This window comes from Ambystoma mexicanum, chromosome 1q (assembly GCF_040938575.1).
Source record: "Ambystoma mexicanum isolate Mex_15411 chromosome 1q, UKY_AmexF1_1, whole genome shotgun sequence".
Classification (NCBI taxonomy): domain Eukaryota; kingdom Metazoa; phylum Chordata; class Amphibia; order Caudata; family Ambystomatidae; genus Ambystoma; species Ambystoma mexicanum.
In genome coordinates this window covers 845,532,143-845,550,226 of record NC_090922.1, presented here as the reverse complement: position 1 = coordinate 845,550,226, position 18,084 = coordinate 845,532,143, and the positions used below count along the sequence as shown (strand labels likewise).

The window sequence follows — 18,084 nt, the reverse complement described above, 5'->3', positions numbered from 1 at the left end:
GAGAAGAAAGGAAGAATACCTCTGAGGAGGAGGAGTTGGTAGTGTGACTTCTTGGAGATGTCAGAGATGTGAGGAGAGAAGGAGAGTGTGGAGTCGAAGATGACCCCAAGGTTTTTTGCCACACAGGTGGGAGCAGGAGGACGGCCAAGGGAGGCCGGCCAGAGTGTGACAGGAAAGGAGGGAGTGGGTGTGCCTATGAGGAGATTCTCAGTCTTACTGGCATTAAGGCAGAGGTCATTCGTGGCACAACTCTCCTGGATAGCAGTCAGACTGTCAGAGATGAGGGAAGGAGACGAGGAGGCTGAAGGTAGCCTGAAGATGAGCTGAGTGTCATCTGCATAGCACTGAAAGTTGGGGCAGAAAGCGGCAATGGCGGTGGCCAAGAGGTGCCAGGTAGAGGTTGAAAAGCCAGGGAGAGAGGTTAGACCCCTGGGGGACACCACAGGTAGAGAAAAAGATAGCTGAGAGGAAGGCCCCAAGTTGGATCGGGGAGGGTCGGTCAGAGAGGACGGAAGTCAGCCACGCGAGTGCTTGACCGGTGATACCAAGCTTATCACGGAGACAATTTAGCAGGATGGCATGGTTGACAGTGTCAAAGGCAGAAGAGAGATCAAGTAAGATGAGGACACAGGGGGTGATAGTCAAGGTTGAAGAGCATGTCTTCACAGATGTTCAGGAGAGCAGTTTCCATGCTTCTGGCAGCTCTGAAGCCAGACTGATGGTCATGAAGGCAGCCAACAGATTCAGTGTGGAGATTAAGTTGGGAGATGGCCAATTTCTCCAGGAGCTTGCCCAGGAAGGAAGTGATGGAAATTGGGAAGATGAGGCCAACATACTTAGCAAATTTCAGTGTGGATTTCGGCGGGACTACTATACTTCACACAACCTCATGGTGATGGACATATTTCGTACGCTGGCGCTTAATAGGGGGCAGCCTCCGTTATATACTTTATACATTGACTTTAAGGCTGCCTTCGACTCCATCCCTAGAGATAGATTGTGGTCAAAACTTGAAGCTATGGGCTACCCGGAAGGTCTTTTGTACTATCTGAAACTCTTGCACCAGAACACCACGGCTCGACTCAGATTAAATCAAGAAGGCAATATGACCAAAAAGGTGATTCAAAATAGGGGGGTAAAACAGGGATGTGTCTCCGCACCCCTCATTTACAACTTTTACGTCTATGACATACCGGCAGTACTAGCAGAAGTAGATAATTGCCTGCCGCAAATTGGTGAGGCCTCTTGTGCAGTACTAGCATATGCCGATGATTTGGTAGTGTTTGATCACACCATTAGCATGCTTCGGCGTTCCGCTACCACTTTATGGGAATATGCTAGCTCTAATGGTCTGACTATCAATTTAGATAAGACCAAAGTACTCAGATTCACCAGGAAAAGAGCATTACGAGTTAAACTGATGGTGGGTAAAACCGTTACCTCGGAGTAGAAATTGATCCTAACAGTGATTATCGCTACTGCAGACAAGGACGCAAAATTAGAGCGGCGCAAATTACTGCACTGATTTCCATATTTTCAAGTAAGCAGGGTGGCTTCACACTTTAGGGGACACGACACCTATATATCCAAGTGTTTACACCTATGATCACCTACGGCCTTGAGGCCCTCCTCTCTTTTGACTTAACTTGGCTCCAGGTGATGGAAGGTAAATTTTGGTGTCGGATTCTGGGGTTGCCCCCCTGGGGTGCCAATGGCCTTGATGAGACTAGAACTGGGACTTCCATCACTAAAAGCGACAGTACTCAAAAAGAGGGCTGGGTTCTACCTTAAAATGACTAGTTGCTGTACTAATCCCTTATTGTCCGTGATACACCAGGAAGTGGCCAAAAAACATACTACTTTACCCCTATTTAAATCAATTCCTAGCAGACATAGGCTGGACAAACAGAGGGGTGGCCTATACGAAGGAAGTTCAAAATGCACTTGGGAAACGGGTGGACCTTTGGGACTGGCTTGAGAACTTTGCCCATCTGAGTACTGAGTACTTTAAAGAGCTATCAATTTATCAAATATAGACTATACACCTTCATGAAGCCCCAAGCGTATTTGAATCTCTGTTCTACCAAAAGACTCAGACGTTTCATCACCTTGTTTAGACTGGAACAACTACCTACTCTGAGGAACCTGGGAACCAGGGAAAATATTCCTGTCCAAGAGCGAGTTTGTCGCCTTTGCAACTCATCTGAATCCTTGGAGACAGCCAAACATCTATTAACGGAATGCCAGAAATTGACTAGTACAATTGTATTACATCTTGGTAAATTTGTACATAATCCCGAAACCGAGCAATTTGAGAACTGCAATGTTAAGAATAACAAACTCGACAGCAGGGCTAATTATTGGTACATTGCAAATCATTTTTAACACATGAGTCTGATGTGGGTAGCTTTGGACTCATGTATATTAATATTTCAAGTCTCTAAGCCTGCACAGAACTATGGGAAAAGACAGTATTGCTTACTGTTTTTGGGGCTATTGTTGAAATATTTTTACGACCTAAGTTTTTTATGCATAGCATCATTTTGGTATATTGTCATTAGTTAATTTAATATATTTTCCTTCTTCCCTTAATATTTGCTCATTTGCTTCTTTTGACCTAAATGTATAATTGTGTATTATGTGTAAAGCTTGAATTTATTTTCAAACTAAATCACATTAAAGAATAAATAAATAAACATAACATAGATTATAAAGTAAGGCCATGTTACAGTAGAACATATGAAAGATCTAACCAGGATGAACGTATGATGGGTTTTATGTAAGAGAAAATAGAATTATTTAGTTGGGGGTGTATCTTCTGGCTAAATATCCTTAATTTGGAGATCTGGATTCATCTTTGTTTTTCTGGGTTCTCAAATCCGCTCTGCTTCTGGGGATATGGGATTTTCCATGTTTAAATGAATGCAGACCAGGTAAATTATAAGCATATAAAGGTAGTTGAGGAGTTGTATTGGAAGCATGAGGAGCTGACTCATCTGGAAAAGCATCCATCTGTGAAGACTGTTAGTGAGGTTATACAAACTAACAACTGCTGCTTGTGCACACACACACACACACACAAGAGCCATGTCTGGCACCGCTCACGGGGCTCACGGGGCTCTGCACCTTAAGAATAGCGATGCTTACCGAATTGGGAGAAAATAAAGGGCTTAACAGTGGTAAGTTCTGGCCAACACAGCCACAGGTTTACCTGTTTGAGGCCATGTGGGATGAAAATCTGCACTTTATAAATGCCTCATTTTATATTGCTTAAAGTCTATCTTCATAGTTTCCCTTGCAGGCAGTCTTTTTTTGATTGCTTTCTTAGCAACCTCATTGCCTTTCCCCCCATTATCATAGGAGTTATTTCTAATCAGCACACACATAAGCAATCCCTTTTATGTTCCCACCCCCTTTCCTTTTCAGACCCGCCAGAGTGCCAGGGGACCACTCCGGTGGTGATAGTGCACGGTACAAATTTCCTTTAACATTAAAAAATACATTACATCTATTGTGTAAACCATTGCGAAAATGAGGGGTTTCCTTTCAGAAAAGTAAACGTTCAAAATTATGCATTATTTTACAGTATTAAATACATGTTTATGCACAGAACTCCCACAGGTGGGCAGTAAAATGATGTTCAGAAGCAAGCACTAATTTCCCTCCACGGCCTGACATTTCAGAGTTCTGTGGCCGCCAAAAAAACCAAGCATGAGATAGATTGTACCGAAGTTAGGATGGCTCAGAGTAAATCTAAATATGCAAGTGCATCAAGAAACCTGTGAAAGAATACCCAAAGCCGTAGAAAGGTGGGAGAGAACAAAAACGGTGTGCCATTAGGTTATATGGTATTAAAAAACCATATTATAATCCTGCATATACGACTACAAGGCCATTAAATGATCACGATCCTAACCATTGTGCCACACTAGTCAATGCTAGATCATCAGTGAAGAAAGCCATAGCTCGGGGCTATTTTATTGAATTGCATGACCTGGACCTGGTTTTCATAACAGAAACCTGGTTCAGTGCTAGCTCTGCCTCCACGTTCCACCTTCTGGTACGCCCCGATTTCCAGATTAAACAGATTAATCTGGAGACCTATGGGAGTGGGGGTCACAATTATTTTTTACTCCTCCCTGACTTTAACGAATTTTGAATCCTAAACCTGGGATGAAGCATCCCAGATATGTGCTTTCATTTATCACCCAAATGTTCCTTTTATACTCTCCTCTGCTATCGACCTCCTGGATCCACCAGTTTGTTTCTAGAGAAATTGGATGGGTTTTTATGAACTAATGCCCAAATACATTCCTAGGTCATCATATTCATTTTAGGGAATTTTAGCCTCCGGTATGATATCTCAGAAAATTCAGAAACGATTAAACGTAACAAACTACTTTTCTCACATGGTGTCTCCTCACTTGTTTCCTCTCCATCTCACTACCAAGGGCACTGCCTTGATCTAATATTACAAGTCCCATGGTCTGATCATTATGTCAGGATCTTTGGGTCCAAAAAGATCCCTATATATTTATTACATCTGGCCATGCCATTGGCCTGTCTTCGCATAGCATGAAGGATCTAACTAAAATCTCTGACCAGAACTCTCCTCGGTACTGTCTTCCATTACACTAAATCTTGCATACAGCAATTTCCTTCAATCAAACATGATTACGCTATGTGAAGTCTGCAAAGAGCATTTCCCCTATTAAACCTAGACATATAAAAAAAACAAGGCTAAAAAGTGGTACTCTACCTCCCTTCGAGTCCTTAAACAGGATTACCAAAAGAAAGAAACATTATGGTGAAAAAACAATGATCCTGCCTCTCGTAGGGCTGTAAACACAGCCCTGGGTATTTACAAAAAAATCATCTTTTCTGCTAAATCAAGCTTTATGAAAAATCATACCAACACTGCAACCAATAAGCCCAAAAAATATTTTAACATCATCAGAGAAGTATCCAACTCATCATGCATATCATCAACTAGCAAATGAGTTTAATACATTTTAATTGAAGTCAGTATGTTTCGAAATAACATTGATGCTCATACCTCTACCTCTCAAATCTCTGTATCTGAAACAAATCCCATAACATCTGCTTTTGCCCATACTTTTAAATGTGTTCCAGTCACTTCTGATGAGTTACTCACTCTAATTGCGACACTGAAACCCACAAATCATTACTTACCTGTGTGTCAAGCCCACCGTCAGGCTACTGAGTTAAGTGAATTCATCACTTGCTTTGTTCATTTTTCCCTCTCCCAGGCAATAGTTCCTAAAGAGCTTAAAGGATCAATTATGTCCCCTTTGTTAAAGAAACCCTCATTGGACCAGAGCTTTTGCCCATTGCTGGCTAGGCATGGCCTGCAAATGTTCTCAAAGTTAGTTACTGCTCAACTACAAAGGTTTATGGAAAATCACTGCCTTTTTGATCCATTCCAATCAGGTTTCGGGCCGTGTCATGGAACTGAAACTGTGCTCCTCACTATCTGGGACGACATCCTGAGATCACCCGATGAGGGCAATCTCATTTTGTTGGTTCTACTTTACCTCTCTGCAGCATTCGACACAGTCGACTTCAAATTTCTTAAGTCCAGTGTGATCGAAGTTGCTCATGAGTCAGTAGATTCCTTTAAATGGTTTACTTCTTTTCTATCTGATCAAACCCAACAGCTTAGGATAGGAGCTCACTATTCCAGTCCATTATTGGTCCCTTGCGGGGTACCACAGGGCTCTTTGACATCTTTACTGTTCGATGTACATATTCAGCCACTTTCAAGCATTTAAAAAAATAATTGATTTACAATATCACGCTTATGACGACGACACAGATGTATGTGCATGTAAACAATTCCTTTGATTCACTTAAAACGCATTTCTGTGTATTGGAAATAAAAAGCTGCATGATGTCCAATATGCTAGAGTTTAATCCTTCATCCTTCCCATCATAAATCACTTGACTGGCTGACGGTACAACAGACGATTGTTGTCAAGATCCTCTGCTTTGTGTTAAGTGTCTTCATGGCTCTGCTTCCACATATCCCGCAGCTAATCCTGTACCTTACCACCCTGCACAGTCCTTACGATCTTCTGATCAACACCTTGTAGCTGTACCATCATCCCATTTTGTGCACAGAGGTGATGCATGTGTTTTTTATTAATGGGTCCTCTCATTTGGAGCTCACGTCCCATTGATCTCTGCAAAATTGATTCCTATTTTATATTTCGGAAAAAATGCAAAACCTAACTCTTCCAATAATCTCCTATAATACTGTTCTTCTTTCTTGAATACCATCTGCACCTAGATACAGTTTTCTGTCCGGTTTTCCTCCCTTGTCGCAGTAAATATGCGTAATATAAATAACAAATAACAATAACACTGTTTCACAGCTGTAAAGAGGGTGTCCCATCAAGATATCCATTCAGCCATCTTCACAGACTCTTCCCGTTGCTAGGCAGGAAAATGGCATCCGTGCTGGGTTTATCACGTGTCTTTGATAACATTCAGCTGCGAGAACATTTGCAGGCCATGCCAACTTTTCCAACTGTCTTTACTCTACTGAGGTGTTTACTCTTTATGCCCAGGCAGAGTTTACAAATTTCACTTGTGATTTTTAATATACATTTTTATAAGATGCTCCTGTGCCGCTTGCATACATTTCATATGTAAACTTATCATTTGATAAGAGAGCATGTAGAAATGTACTTATGATGCCTGAATCATTCATATTAGAGACCATTCTAGGTTCTCTTCGTGGCATGAGAGCAGGCAACCCGCCAGAAACCAGATATTTTAGCATGGAAACCAAAATTCCTCGTTCCAGCCTTCTGTCGCTTGTGTCCAGTTTGCAGACAGCTTATGTCTGATTGCTTCCTCTAAAAGATTGTTTTCTGACCTAACCCAAAGTAGACAATTGGCCTCAAGAAGTACCTCTCGTGCACTCAACTGTTGAACACCCTGCCTTCTCCAAATCTTGGGCATCATCGATCTTAAAATACTGTTTCAACCAACTTAACATAAAAGGGAACAGGCTTTAATTAATATAGTGGAAGAAATTACTTTCTAATCCCTGCAGCCTTTAAAACATCCTTATGCTGATATGGAGCCAAAATGGGGGACAAAATGGGCGTGAAGTGGCATAGTTTGGCCGAGGGGACAGAGACTGTTCAAGAGGTGGAACGGGTGAAGGTGCACAATCTGGCAGAAGTGGAGTAAAGTTGGCAGGTGTGCATGCACTTAGTTGGGCCTAGGGGAGCAGAAATACTAAATACAGTACTACAAATCTGACAAATGCATAGAAGAAAAAACAAGGCTGGATCGATTCCACCTGCCTGACACAGGCGCGTAACATCATTGCGCTGACCAGGCTGAAGCCCCCCACCCGTGAAATGTTAGCTTAGGGGTGGGGCTTTCATGCTGAGCCTTTAACAGTTCAAAGGATCAGGAACATGGTCCGGTTATCGCATTTCCTTTCTTCCGAGTCAAATCTGATCGGCTCGGATGGATCGGATGATCAAGCACTGCCCATTTCCTGAGTCACAACCCCCCCCCCCGCCTCCCGGGACACACAGGCTGCGTCCCTCGGTCAGCAGCCAGTGCCGCAATGAACTCGACAACACCTGTCTTTTGTCATCAGCAGCATGGCCTTTCTTATGCATAATGGTGAATTTCCAACTTTAAGACCACCAATAACCTTGCAGATCTGTGACAGTTAAAGCGAGCAACACAATAAAGCACCCTTTGAAAATGTGTTCATACCCATAACGTCTAATAGCTTGATATGCTAAAAAGTAAAGTTTGCTTTGATGTCCTTAGTTGAATGTTTTTAAAACTATACACAACACGCTGGAGCTTTGTGACGAATCTCCAAACCTTAGTGAGTTTATTATGCAACTTCTTTTATTGTGTGTCTTAAATTGCAGAAAATAAAGTGGGTAAATCGATATTTTGCCTTTTGCATCTTATAGTTTTGCGTACACGGATGTTATTTTGGCTCAACATGCTGCTATAAGGATTTACATGTTGTCATGATGCTTTACTATGCAATTTGTGTATTTTACAAGTAAACTCTATAGGACGGTGTTATTGTAGGCCTTGACACCCAAAACTTAAATATTTGTTGCAAGTAAAGCATGGAAGAAGGTGTCCGTGCCCAAGTGCCCAAATGACAGAGTTGGTTAAAATCCCTGCTTCACTGTTTAGCGTAAGTGTGTGATCCCGGGCAAATAATGTAATCTCACCCTGACTTCAACTACAAAAATTGGAGTGCTTTATAAGTGATTACGTTTACACCATTACAATAGGCCAGTTTTAATAAGTGTAGGAGCACATTGGTGTACCCTGGTGATCCTCTGCTAGTGGCTCCAATACTGTCACATAGAATTGCATTATTGCTGCACTGGCCCTCCCCCAGTCCCGTAACACTTGATTTGACAGGCAGACATAGGGGGTCATTACGACCTTGGCGTTAAGGGTTTAACGGCGCCGTAAAAGGTGTTGGCGCCGTTAAACCCTTAACGCCTGATTACGAGGTCCCTTTGCGGGACCCAACCTTAACGGCTGGTTCTACCAGCCGTTAAAGTAGGGTGCCGCAAAGGGACCTTGGTGCTAATTACGGTACCGCAATTTGTGGTACCGTACTTAGCGCCTTGCCCAGTCCCATTGAGCCCTATGGGGCGAAAATGGGAATGGGAAAGGGCCATGGTGAAATGGGGAAATACCGTCCCGCCAACCTTGGAATGGGGCGGTATTTCCCCATTCCACCATGGCGGACTCGTTACAACACCGGCACCAACCATGGTGCTAATAGCGCCATGGTTTAGCGCCGGGGTTGTAATGAGGGCCATAGTCTGACCAGCCAGTCAGTGCACCAGAGATTCTAGCATAGCGGACTAACTGTGGTGGAACCAAAATTACATTTTCTCCCCATCTTGCTCCCATCCACTGAAGTTGCTTCGGACGTCCAGAGTACTGACCCACACTGACTTAACGGAGAGAGTTAACTGATTGTAACATTGAAGCTGCACTAGAATAGAATAGCCTCATTACAATGAGTAAATAAGTTAGATGCCCCCACACAAGTAAGTTTGCCACTCCTCCACTGTCTCTGTAGTTAGCGCCTCTCCCAACATTTGAAGGTTAGCCCCTGTCTACATTTTAGCCTAGGTGCCCCCTCCTGGATGTGCAAACTTGCATTTTGTTAGGCAGAGAGGTAAGGGATTTGATAGTTGGTCTCCACACCAGACCATAGGGGGTGTGGGGTAGAACAGTGGGGGCGCAGCCTCCAAGTTTGCCCCACCTATTTTCTGAAGAGGCCCTTCCCAACACCACTTAGCGTCCCCCCCACCCTCCCATAATGTAGGTTTCGTTGCACCCCTGGCCTGACATGAGTTTCCCTGAGAGCTATGTCAGAGTGAAAAGGAAATATCGGTCCTCCCTGAAGCGTGAGAAGCAAACAGTTTTGTCATTAGCATAACGTATTGCCCAAATCAAGTTTCTATCTACTGTCTCCCGACGACTGCCAAGCAAGAAGAAGTGGTGGAAATGTTCCCCTGTACTCTAGTGCTTAAGGCGGGTACTCCGTTCAGGAACAAGCATTTCAGGAAGCATTCAGTGTTTTGTTTTTCTTTTCCGGAGAGCACAGTTTGGCTTCATGGGAAGCATAGGGCATAGGGGTTGGGTCTCCAGCATGACGCGTAAACAAAGCAATCACTGCAACAAAAGTCCTCCAGAGCACGCCATGTGTGCCGTCGCAGGATAAACGCTTCTCTGCGCTTAATGTGACCAGTGGCGCCCCCAGATATTTTTCATAGGGGTGGCCTGGTCCGGTCATAGGGGTGGCCTTGCCCGGCACGGGCAAAGTTGCATTCATTGAGTGGGGGGCACGTTTTTATAAGGGTGGACATGGCCCCCCTTGGACACCCCTTGGTAGCGCCTCTAAATCTGACGTTTAACGTGGTATAAGCACAACTGCACGTTCCAGTACGCAAAGGAGAAAGCAAGACTTGATACTACATAAGAATTCCACTCTTACTTTTTAGTTTTTTTTCTAAGTCTATTGAACATTGATTTACTTCAGCCACAGCTAATGCATCCTAGGTAAGAATAAAGACATTAGAAAGCCCTCAGTACTGCCTAGGCGGGTCACTGCAGTTTTGTATATATTTGTATTCATGAAGGCATCTATATGGTAGGGCTGTGAAGCCCAGAAGAAGCAATCAGTTGTTGGCTGCATCCTCCTTTGTTGCCAGATTGTGTCACCTCCTCTGTCACATGACCCTAATCCCACCCACTCGCCCCGAGACCTCATCCAATTCGAGTTTGGGTGAGTGGGTTTAAGCATTCTGGGAAATGTAGTCTTCAAAGTTTCAAAAGCACCTCCTATGTCACTAATTTACAGTGCAGGCTTCAGTCATGTAACACCTGCAGCTCATTTATCTCTGACATAATTGAAAAACGGATCTGTTTTGCCTCACTGTGGTGTGTCAGCAATCCAGGGGGCATGGTATCTCCCAGGGCTCGTGCCTATGTCACATGTCAGTGAGCATGTGACCAAAAAAATAAAAGGGACGAGCCAGTTCCAGCTCGTCAGTCGATGCAACCTGACTCCTACCTACTGTGTCTGTCCTTGTCTGCAGCGGGGCCTGTTGCGGCAAGGCCCCTCACCCTGACAGTGATCCTGCTGGGAAACACTTTCTGTGATGCCCCCCCCCCTATGTAAGCAGAGCCCCTGCTGGGCAACTCTGCATGGAGGTGCCAGTGCCCCGGCTGGGCAACTCCAACGCTGTGTATGGTGCTTGGCCTGACTGTCCTCTGTGTGCCCCCTGTCCCGCAATGTCATCTGGGTAACCCCAGCAAGTCGCCAGGCTGACCCTTGGGCCAGCCCGTAACTGGTTAGGCCTGCGTGTGTGCTGGGGGCCCCCAGCGATGGATGAATGGACTGGCCTGCATGACCGCAGGTCCAGTCACAACACTCACCTACTTACCCAGTTCTCCTTTCCAGATGGTATATGCCAATCTGTCTCCTCTACCTCATGTTTCCTCTCTTCTGCCCCTCAGGCATCCTTTACAGTGGTCCTGCCTCTTGTCAGTATGTGTTCGAGTGAACATGTGTTCGGCCAAAGCTTATCACGCAGATCCAACACAGAAATAAAACATGTGAGGTGCCCTTTACATTTTTTTGGTTTCTGTTATATGATGGCTATAGCTTTGCAAAGGAGCCTGGAAATGGTCGGTGGCATATCTTCGTCTGCATACAGTGCTGTTGGTGCAGCAAGATGTTGCCTCACTGTAGAGACTGGACTCTGTGCTGTGTCAGTGTATGTGCTGGCTGTACCTGCACATGGAGGGCTTCATTTGCCATTTGATTGCAGTATCGGGGCATTTGGCTTTGTTTTTGCGTGGTTCAATATCAGGCACAGACTGGCTTATAGGGCATTGGGCCCATGGCTGAACCAAAAACGCAAAATGCTCGTGTGGGTCAGTCCTTTGGGTCAAAGTGGGGCTCTTTTTTGCCCAATGTGGGCCAGTTTGATGAGTTACTTCACAAATAGTTTTCACCAGTGTTGTTGAATATTCTTTAAAATGTACAATTTGCATCACATTTTATCAAAAACCTCCCCCCTTGGGTACTATTCAAACAGTGTCACAAAAGGAATGAATTCCCATTTGCAACTGTGGGACACTGTGTCGTTGGTGCCCGAGACAAGGTTATGCCTCAGTCCCACCCTATTCAGTATCCATGTGCATGTTATTGTCACACAAGATGCATGCCTTTTTGCATATTCGCCTACTCTAGAAAAAACAGAAATGCATTACATTTGCTTCTGTGTCCCTGACTGTGGATGCTGCTGGCCTAGTTTCGCCTCCTGCTCTTTTATGCCAAGAAGAAGCTGTGCTATGTTATCTTGCATTTGTATAGCGCCCCCTGCCATAGTTTATGGTGTCTTGCGAGCTGCTAGTTGCTCTTCTTCGTACATCCTTTCCACGCAAAGCAGGACTAACCACCATTCTCTTTCTTAATCCGCAGAATATTCTATGTGTCACACGACTCCCAGGACCTTAAGATTTTTAGCTACATTGCCAGAGATGGGTCCAGCAACAGCTTCAGGTGCAACGTGTTCAAGTCGAAAAAGAAGGTAATGTGATCTTCCAGTAAACCAAAGGTCATTCCCCACGGCTGGAGGTTCCTATGCATATGTTAGGCGAAGCAGCTTTCTTACGGCGCCAGTCACCACTGTAGTGATCTTACTGCACTGACAAAGGCCTTGTCTGACATCCGGAAAGTTGTTTAGAGAAAGGAGAGTGGAGAAGATGGCATAGCAATGGAGAAAGGACTAGGGGGCTGATGAGAAGTCAATTACATATATGAAAAATCTGAACACATGAGGAGAAAGGGGCGTGGTTGACTATGTTTCAGATATGTGTCTGGTGCTCAATGTCCGATACAATCAGAGAATGCTCTAGATAAAAGAAAAGGGCGGCGGCATCATTAGTGGAGAACGGATGCGTCATGGACCCCAGAAGTGCGCGGGCGTTTCCTATTTAGGGTATGCTTGCGGGTTGATCAGCTATAGCGGTTATATAAAGCTGGCAAACGAAGGTACTTACTGAAGGCATTTAAAGGGATGTCAATGTTCGGGGGTGATCGCATCCTACAGTACTCAATGAGACATTAATCAGGGTGACACCATTGCTAGGTAGAGGTAGATGGTTGATGAGACGATAGCGAATCATGTTATGGATATTTCCATCCTCTCAGTATGGATGCTTTGACATGTTTCATTGCTGTTGGGAGGGGTGGGTCTGGGGGGGCTGGGTTTGTTCCCGTACCTCATCTTTGTCACTACAGCTCCCTAATTTGAGTCTAAGATGTGGCGCCTTAGTGTCCTCTGGCCTCAGCGGGCAAATTCCTATCAGTGGAAATGTATTAAATGTTCTCAAAAATCACCAGTATCAGACAACGGAAAGCCTTTTATGGCAGACATGTGAACTTTCAGCTTTAAAGGTTATTTAATTTATGGAAAAGATCTTGATAATGTGACGAAAGAGAGGCTGTTTTTTTTATATCTGAGATGTTATCCTTTTTTTGCTTTTCTTAATTTGTTTTGGAAAAAAATGATTTTATTCATTTTTGGAGGGATGGATGTATGGAGAATTGGATATGGGGTTGAATGGACATGGAGGATTATTTAGTTGTTTTTGTTGAAAGGTTTGTAATAAATCATATCAATAAATAAAATAAAAAAATGTTATTTTTAGAAAATCAAAATATAGGAATTTCGTGGACGTGGAATTGAATAAAGTAATATAATTTTACATGGGTGAATACATTTATTTGAGAAGGAAGATGAGGTTAATTCTCTATGGTATTATCAGGAACAGTCCCCACTTTGAAGCCTGATTGCATGTAAGGACTGTAATGGGGTTGAGCCCATAGAACATACACCATGTAAAGATGGTTCAACAATGTTTATTCTTACATGGTCAGGGTGAAGGGTTCATAGGAATACCTATTGGGAGCAGAACCAACTTAAAAGGGAACTTCTAGGGTAAGAGTGGGAGGGAAACGTGATATAGTCCCTATTCCAGTGTCCATTTCCTAAGATTAATCTCAAGTTAATGGCGTCTTCTCACCCAGTAATGTATTCTTCAGATAAGTTAATCTCTGTATCTTTTTAGTGCCTCAGCGCACTGTGTGGAACAGGGCTTCTCTGTCTGTCTGCTCAATCAATGATGGCTTCTAGGCCTGCTTTTGGACTTGAGATTGGCTTTTCCCTCTCCTTGGAATGGTCTGCTCTCTGCTTGCCACACAGTGTCCCTGCCTTTCAGCCGCTATGTAGGTTAAGGGAAGTCTGGTGAGCAGGATTCCAATAGGGAACCTGGGAGTTGTAGTTCTCTTGGCCTGGGTGGTTTTCTAACATCTGTTGGACTACAGCTTCTAGAACCTTGTCCCTCATGCACTCTGGTTGTCTTGCCTTAACCCTGCCCCCAGAATGGACCCCCGAGCCTATATGTTCCTAATGGTATGACAGTGGAGGCCTTGCTGATGGATGGCTGGTTGACGGGCAGGTTTCCCTTCCTAATACAAGCCCCCCTTTCTCCATTTGCAGAGACAGTGTGCTGCCGTGGTCGGTCCGTCGTCCTACAACTCCCTCACAGCACCTGTAGTTGCAGAGTCACCATCTTTGGCCAAAGAGAAAATCATTGTGCTTAGGGCGAGCCTGATTTACCTGATTTCATATGGTCTCTGCTTCGCAGGTGTAGCGGCAGTGCCCCCTAAAGTGGCCTTGTTACTAGTTGGTACCATGTGACTGTCCCCTGCACTGAGAGGTGGTTTAAGCGAGGGTGAGCAATAGATCCTCCCTGTACAGCCATATCATCTGCTAGCTTGGAGGGACATCCAGTCCCTTGGTTCCTCCACTGGAAGTCCTCAGAGTGAGCCAGGATACTTTGTCACATCCAGTATACAGTGGAAACCTCGTGAAATTGGCATATCATTTGTAGGCCCTCATTCATGTGTTTGACAGCTCACTTCCTTCATGGAAATCTAAAGAAAACGATTTGCTTGCAATATCTAAACTCAGCCCACAACAAGAAGTCAGATTTAATAAAGCTGTAGGTATTGTGACGAATCTGGACAATGTGGCCCTTCTCACCAGAGGGGAGCCATCCCCTTTGAGGCTAGGGAGGTGGGCCCACTCTGCATGACCCTCCCTAGGGGTCTGGGCACGTGGCACCTCACTGGGAGTGACTCCCCTCTCAGGGACAAGGATTCCCATTCTGATAAGGAACTCTGTCTAACGTGCGTTATCTGTCTATATGGGAACTGGAAAGACTGCTGTACTCCTGTTTTGAAACCACAAAACAGTGACATTTTTTCTATCTATTTGGTTTCTGGTAATGCTGGATCTCACCTGAACACTACAGTCAAAGAAGTACACACCGCTTGTGTTTGTAATGATGTGAATAAATCCAAGAGGAACTTTGAATCGGAGAGAAACATCTTTGCAAAGAGGAGATTGACTCCTATGCAGAGGTGAGCCTCTGACGCGAAGATGTTCTGGAGGGGTGGCGCCACACTACAGCACAGAGCCAGTGGTGAGGTCGAGAGCGAGCAAATTGCTTGACGGACGCTGGAAGGCTGGCTTCCTGACCGACCGGGAATCCAAGGTCGGGAAAGAGACATATGGAGAAGCAACCATCTCATTTGGCGGCACAACCACAATGAAGCTGTGGTGGGCCTGGGGCCCGGCAACCGATGCCGAGACCGGACTGCAGAAGAGAGCCAAACTCGGCACAGACTTGCATTTGCCACTGAGAGAAGCATCAGAAAGTAAGCTAACGCTCCCGAGCAGAGAACACAATTGAGTGGTTGGAACATTGATGACCAAGGCTGGGGAAGCCAACAGGGTTACAGGGGCCTGATCAACCAGACCAGGAAGATAGCAAGCCAATCAGAGGGCTATTTATTAATTATAAGGCGCCAAACCCCAGAGGCATCAGGGCATACCAACATAGACACAAGTGAGACAGACGTAAAGCGGATGAGACACCAAGAGCTCCAGCAGGATTAATAGCGGGAAGGGATTTATTCAAACAGGAACGTTTTTAGTTTATGACAAAAGCTGAGATGGTTTTTCTCAAGTCTCAGATTAGATGGAAGGGAGTTCCATATTTTAGCTGCCACAACTGGAAAGGATTTACCTAGGCCATTGGTTTGACTGGAACATAAAGATCTTACTATTCCCATCTCGGAGGAGCGCAGAGATCTAATCGGGACATGGGGAAGAATCATGGATTTTAGGTAAACTGGGGAGGTGTCATTAAAATAGTTGTGTACCAATATCGCCGCTTTGAAGGATATACGAGCGGTGATGGGAAGCCATTGGAGCTCTTGCCTACTCCTAGAGATGTGGTCCCGCTTCGATTTGCTTTTGAAACTTCTTAATGCGTCGTTCTGGTAAATTTGAAGTTTAGACAGGCATTTGTTGTTAGCCCCAATCAAAAGTGAGTTACAATAATCTAGTCTAGACAAGATTATGGCCCGGGCAATAGAGCCAATGTTTTTCTCAGGTAGGAATGGCCTGGTCTTCCTCAGCAGTTGGAGATAGTAGAAGCAGTTTTTAGACACTTGGTTTACATGAAGGTCCTCAGAAAAAGATGAATCCAGGTACGTGCCAAGCATTTTGACCCTTTCTACAACCGAAATGTCACAATTGACAAGGCGAAAAGATTGAAATTTGGAGACCTATTTAACTTTAGTTTGGGGTAAACCAAAGATAAATAACTGTTTTGTTGCCATTAAGGCACATCCAATCGGTATTTATCCATGAATCAGTTGAAGCATAGATGTACTCTAGATGTTACGAGTTCAAAGAGTAGTCACCTGATAGTTCCATCACCAATTGAGTGTTGTCCGCATAATCATTAAAGTAGAAACCCATGCCTTCCAGGAGACTACACAAGGGCCTGATGTAAAGATGGAAAAGTATGGGAAACATACAGGCTCCCTGTGGGATAGCACAGGTGATCGGAGTTCGAAAGAACACCGCCTCTCCCCAGCACACTCTGTACATCTGACGTGTCAAGAAGGAATACACCCAGTCAATGGAATCCTGACCACATAAACCCACATCTTTAGTGTGTGAAGTAGGTGTTTCTGGTCCAGCAGATCGAAAGTCGCTGCGAGATCTAAAAGGACCAGAAGGCCCGTATGTCCCTTATCAATGATCCCCAGAATAAGATCTAGCATGGCTGTCTCAGTGCTGTGATGGGGTCTAAACCCCGACTGCCTAGGGTGTAAAATCCCAACGGATTCCACGAATGACTGAAGCTGTAATGTAGCAATTTTATGTAAGATTTTTAGTAGAAAATTGCAGTTGGTGATTGGCCTCAAATTACTGGCTTCCATGGGGTCGAGTCCTGGTTTTTTCAATAATGGGGTAATTGTGATCATCTTGATGTCCTCTGGTACCAGTTTGTGATGAAAGGATGAGTTAACTAATCTAATAAGACAAGAGGCAAAAACGTCCTTGTTGTCAAGTATCAATCTTGGTGGAATCAAATTTTCTGGACAGGAGGGTGGACGCATTGTAGATAATGATGAATTCATGTCATCGATTGATACAGGATGGAATTCGAAATGCTGCTGTCCTGTCTCATTAGCGTGCACAACCGTAGGTGGATCAGGCTTGTCTTTTAATAGAGAAGTCTCGATTTTATCACAGGCTTTCAAGATCTTGGTATCAAAAGCAAGCTTAACTATGGTACAATCCAAAACTGTAGGTGTAACATTTGATGCCTGAAGTTCTGAGGCCACTAAATGATTGAAAACCTCAGAGTTTTTTCAGGTTATTTGCAGCAGCTATCTGTATGTTAAAGAGTATGGGATTCCACAAAACAAGAAGGTTCAATAGCGTCCTCATTTTGCGGCTATAGGGCTTCGGAGAGCCCTGAGAATCTAAGAGACTGTCAAGGATGGGGAAGCCAGCAAGGTTATGGGAGCCTGATAAACATGAGTGGGCAGACGCCCTATTTAAACCAAATTGTAAGAAGGCAAATAGAAAGCTGGAGGACTTTGGAGAGTCTTGGAAAAAAATAGAATGTAACATTCGAGGCTGGAAGAGCCATCAGGGTTCTGGGAACCAAACAAACCCAAACAGGTTGAGGCTCCATTGAGACTGAGAGAAAGTATAACTGTCAAAGGGTCAGAGGACTCTGCTGAGGCCGAGAACCACAGAGTTTATTAAAGAAAACTGTAGAGAAAGAGAACCTACAGGAAATTGTATAAAACATCTTAATTTTCCTGAGAAAGAGGAAACTCTATGAACGATATTAACTTTTGACAACAGAACCTACAGAGATGTTGTGGACTGTGTTTTGGAACAGTTCTTCAATGTTCATTGCGGTATGTCGACATCCATCTACTGTCTCAGTATGAAGGTTCATTCAATACAGTTGTCTGAGTGCATAATGTCTCTCGTACACTTGATGCGGCATCGGGACAATGCTTGCTGTCATACGTACAACTCTTTCACTGTTGTTCCAACATGACAGGTCAGGGGGCGGAGCTTAACA

General features: G+C 44.3%; 1 protein-coding gene across 4 annotated transcripts in view; it reads left to right on the top strand.

Moving 5' to 3' along the window:
- Positions 1–18,084, top strand: part of NOS1AP (nitric oxide synthase 1 adaptor protein) — a 1,516,567-nt gene that overhangs the window by 914,640 nt on the left and 583,843 nt on the right. For all 4 annotated transcript variants that reach the window (XM_069641481.1, XM_069641480.1, XM_069641483.1 and 1 more), the window contains exon 5: positions 12,035–12,143. In XM_069641481.1, the coding sequence (XP_069497582.1) occupies positions 12,035–12,143 (109 nt within the window). The remainder of the gene's footprint in view (positions 1–12,034; positions 12,144–18,084) is intronic.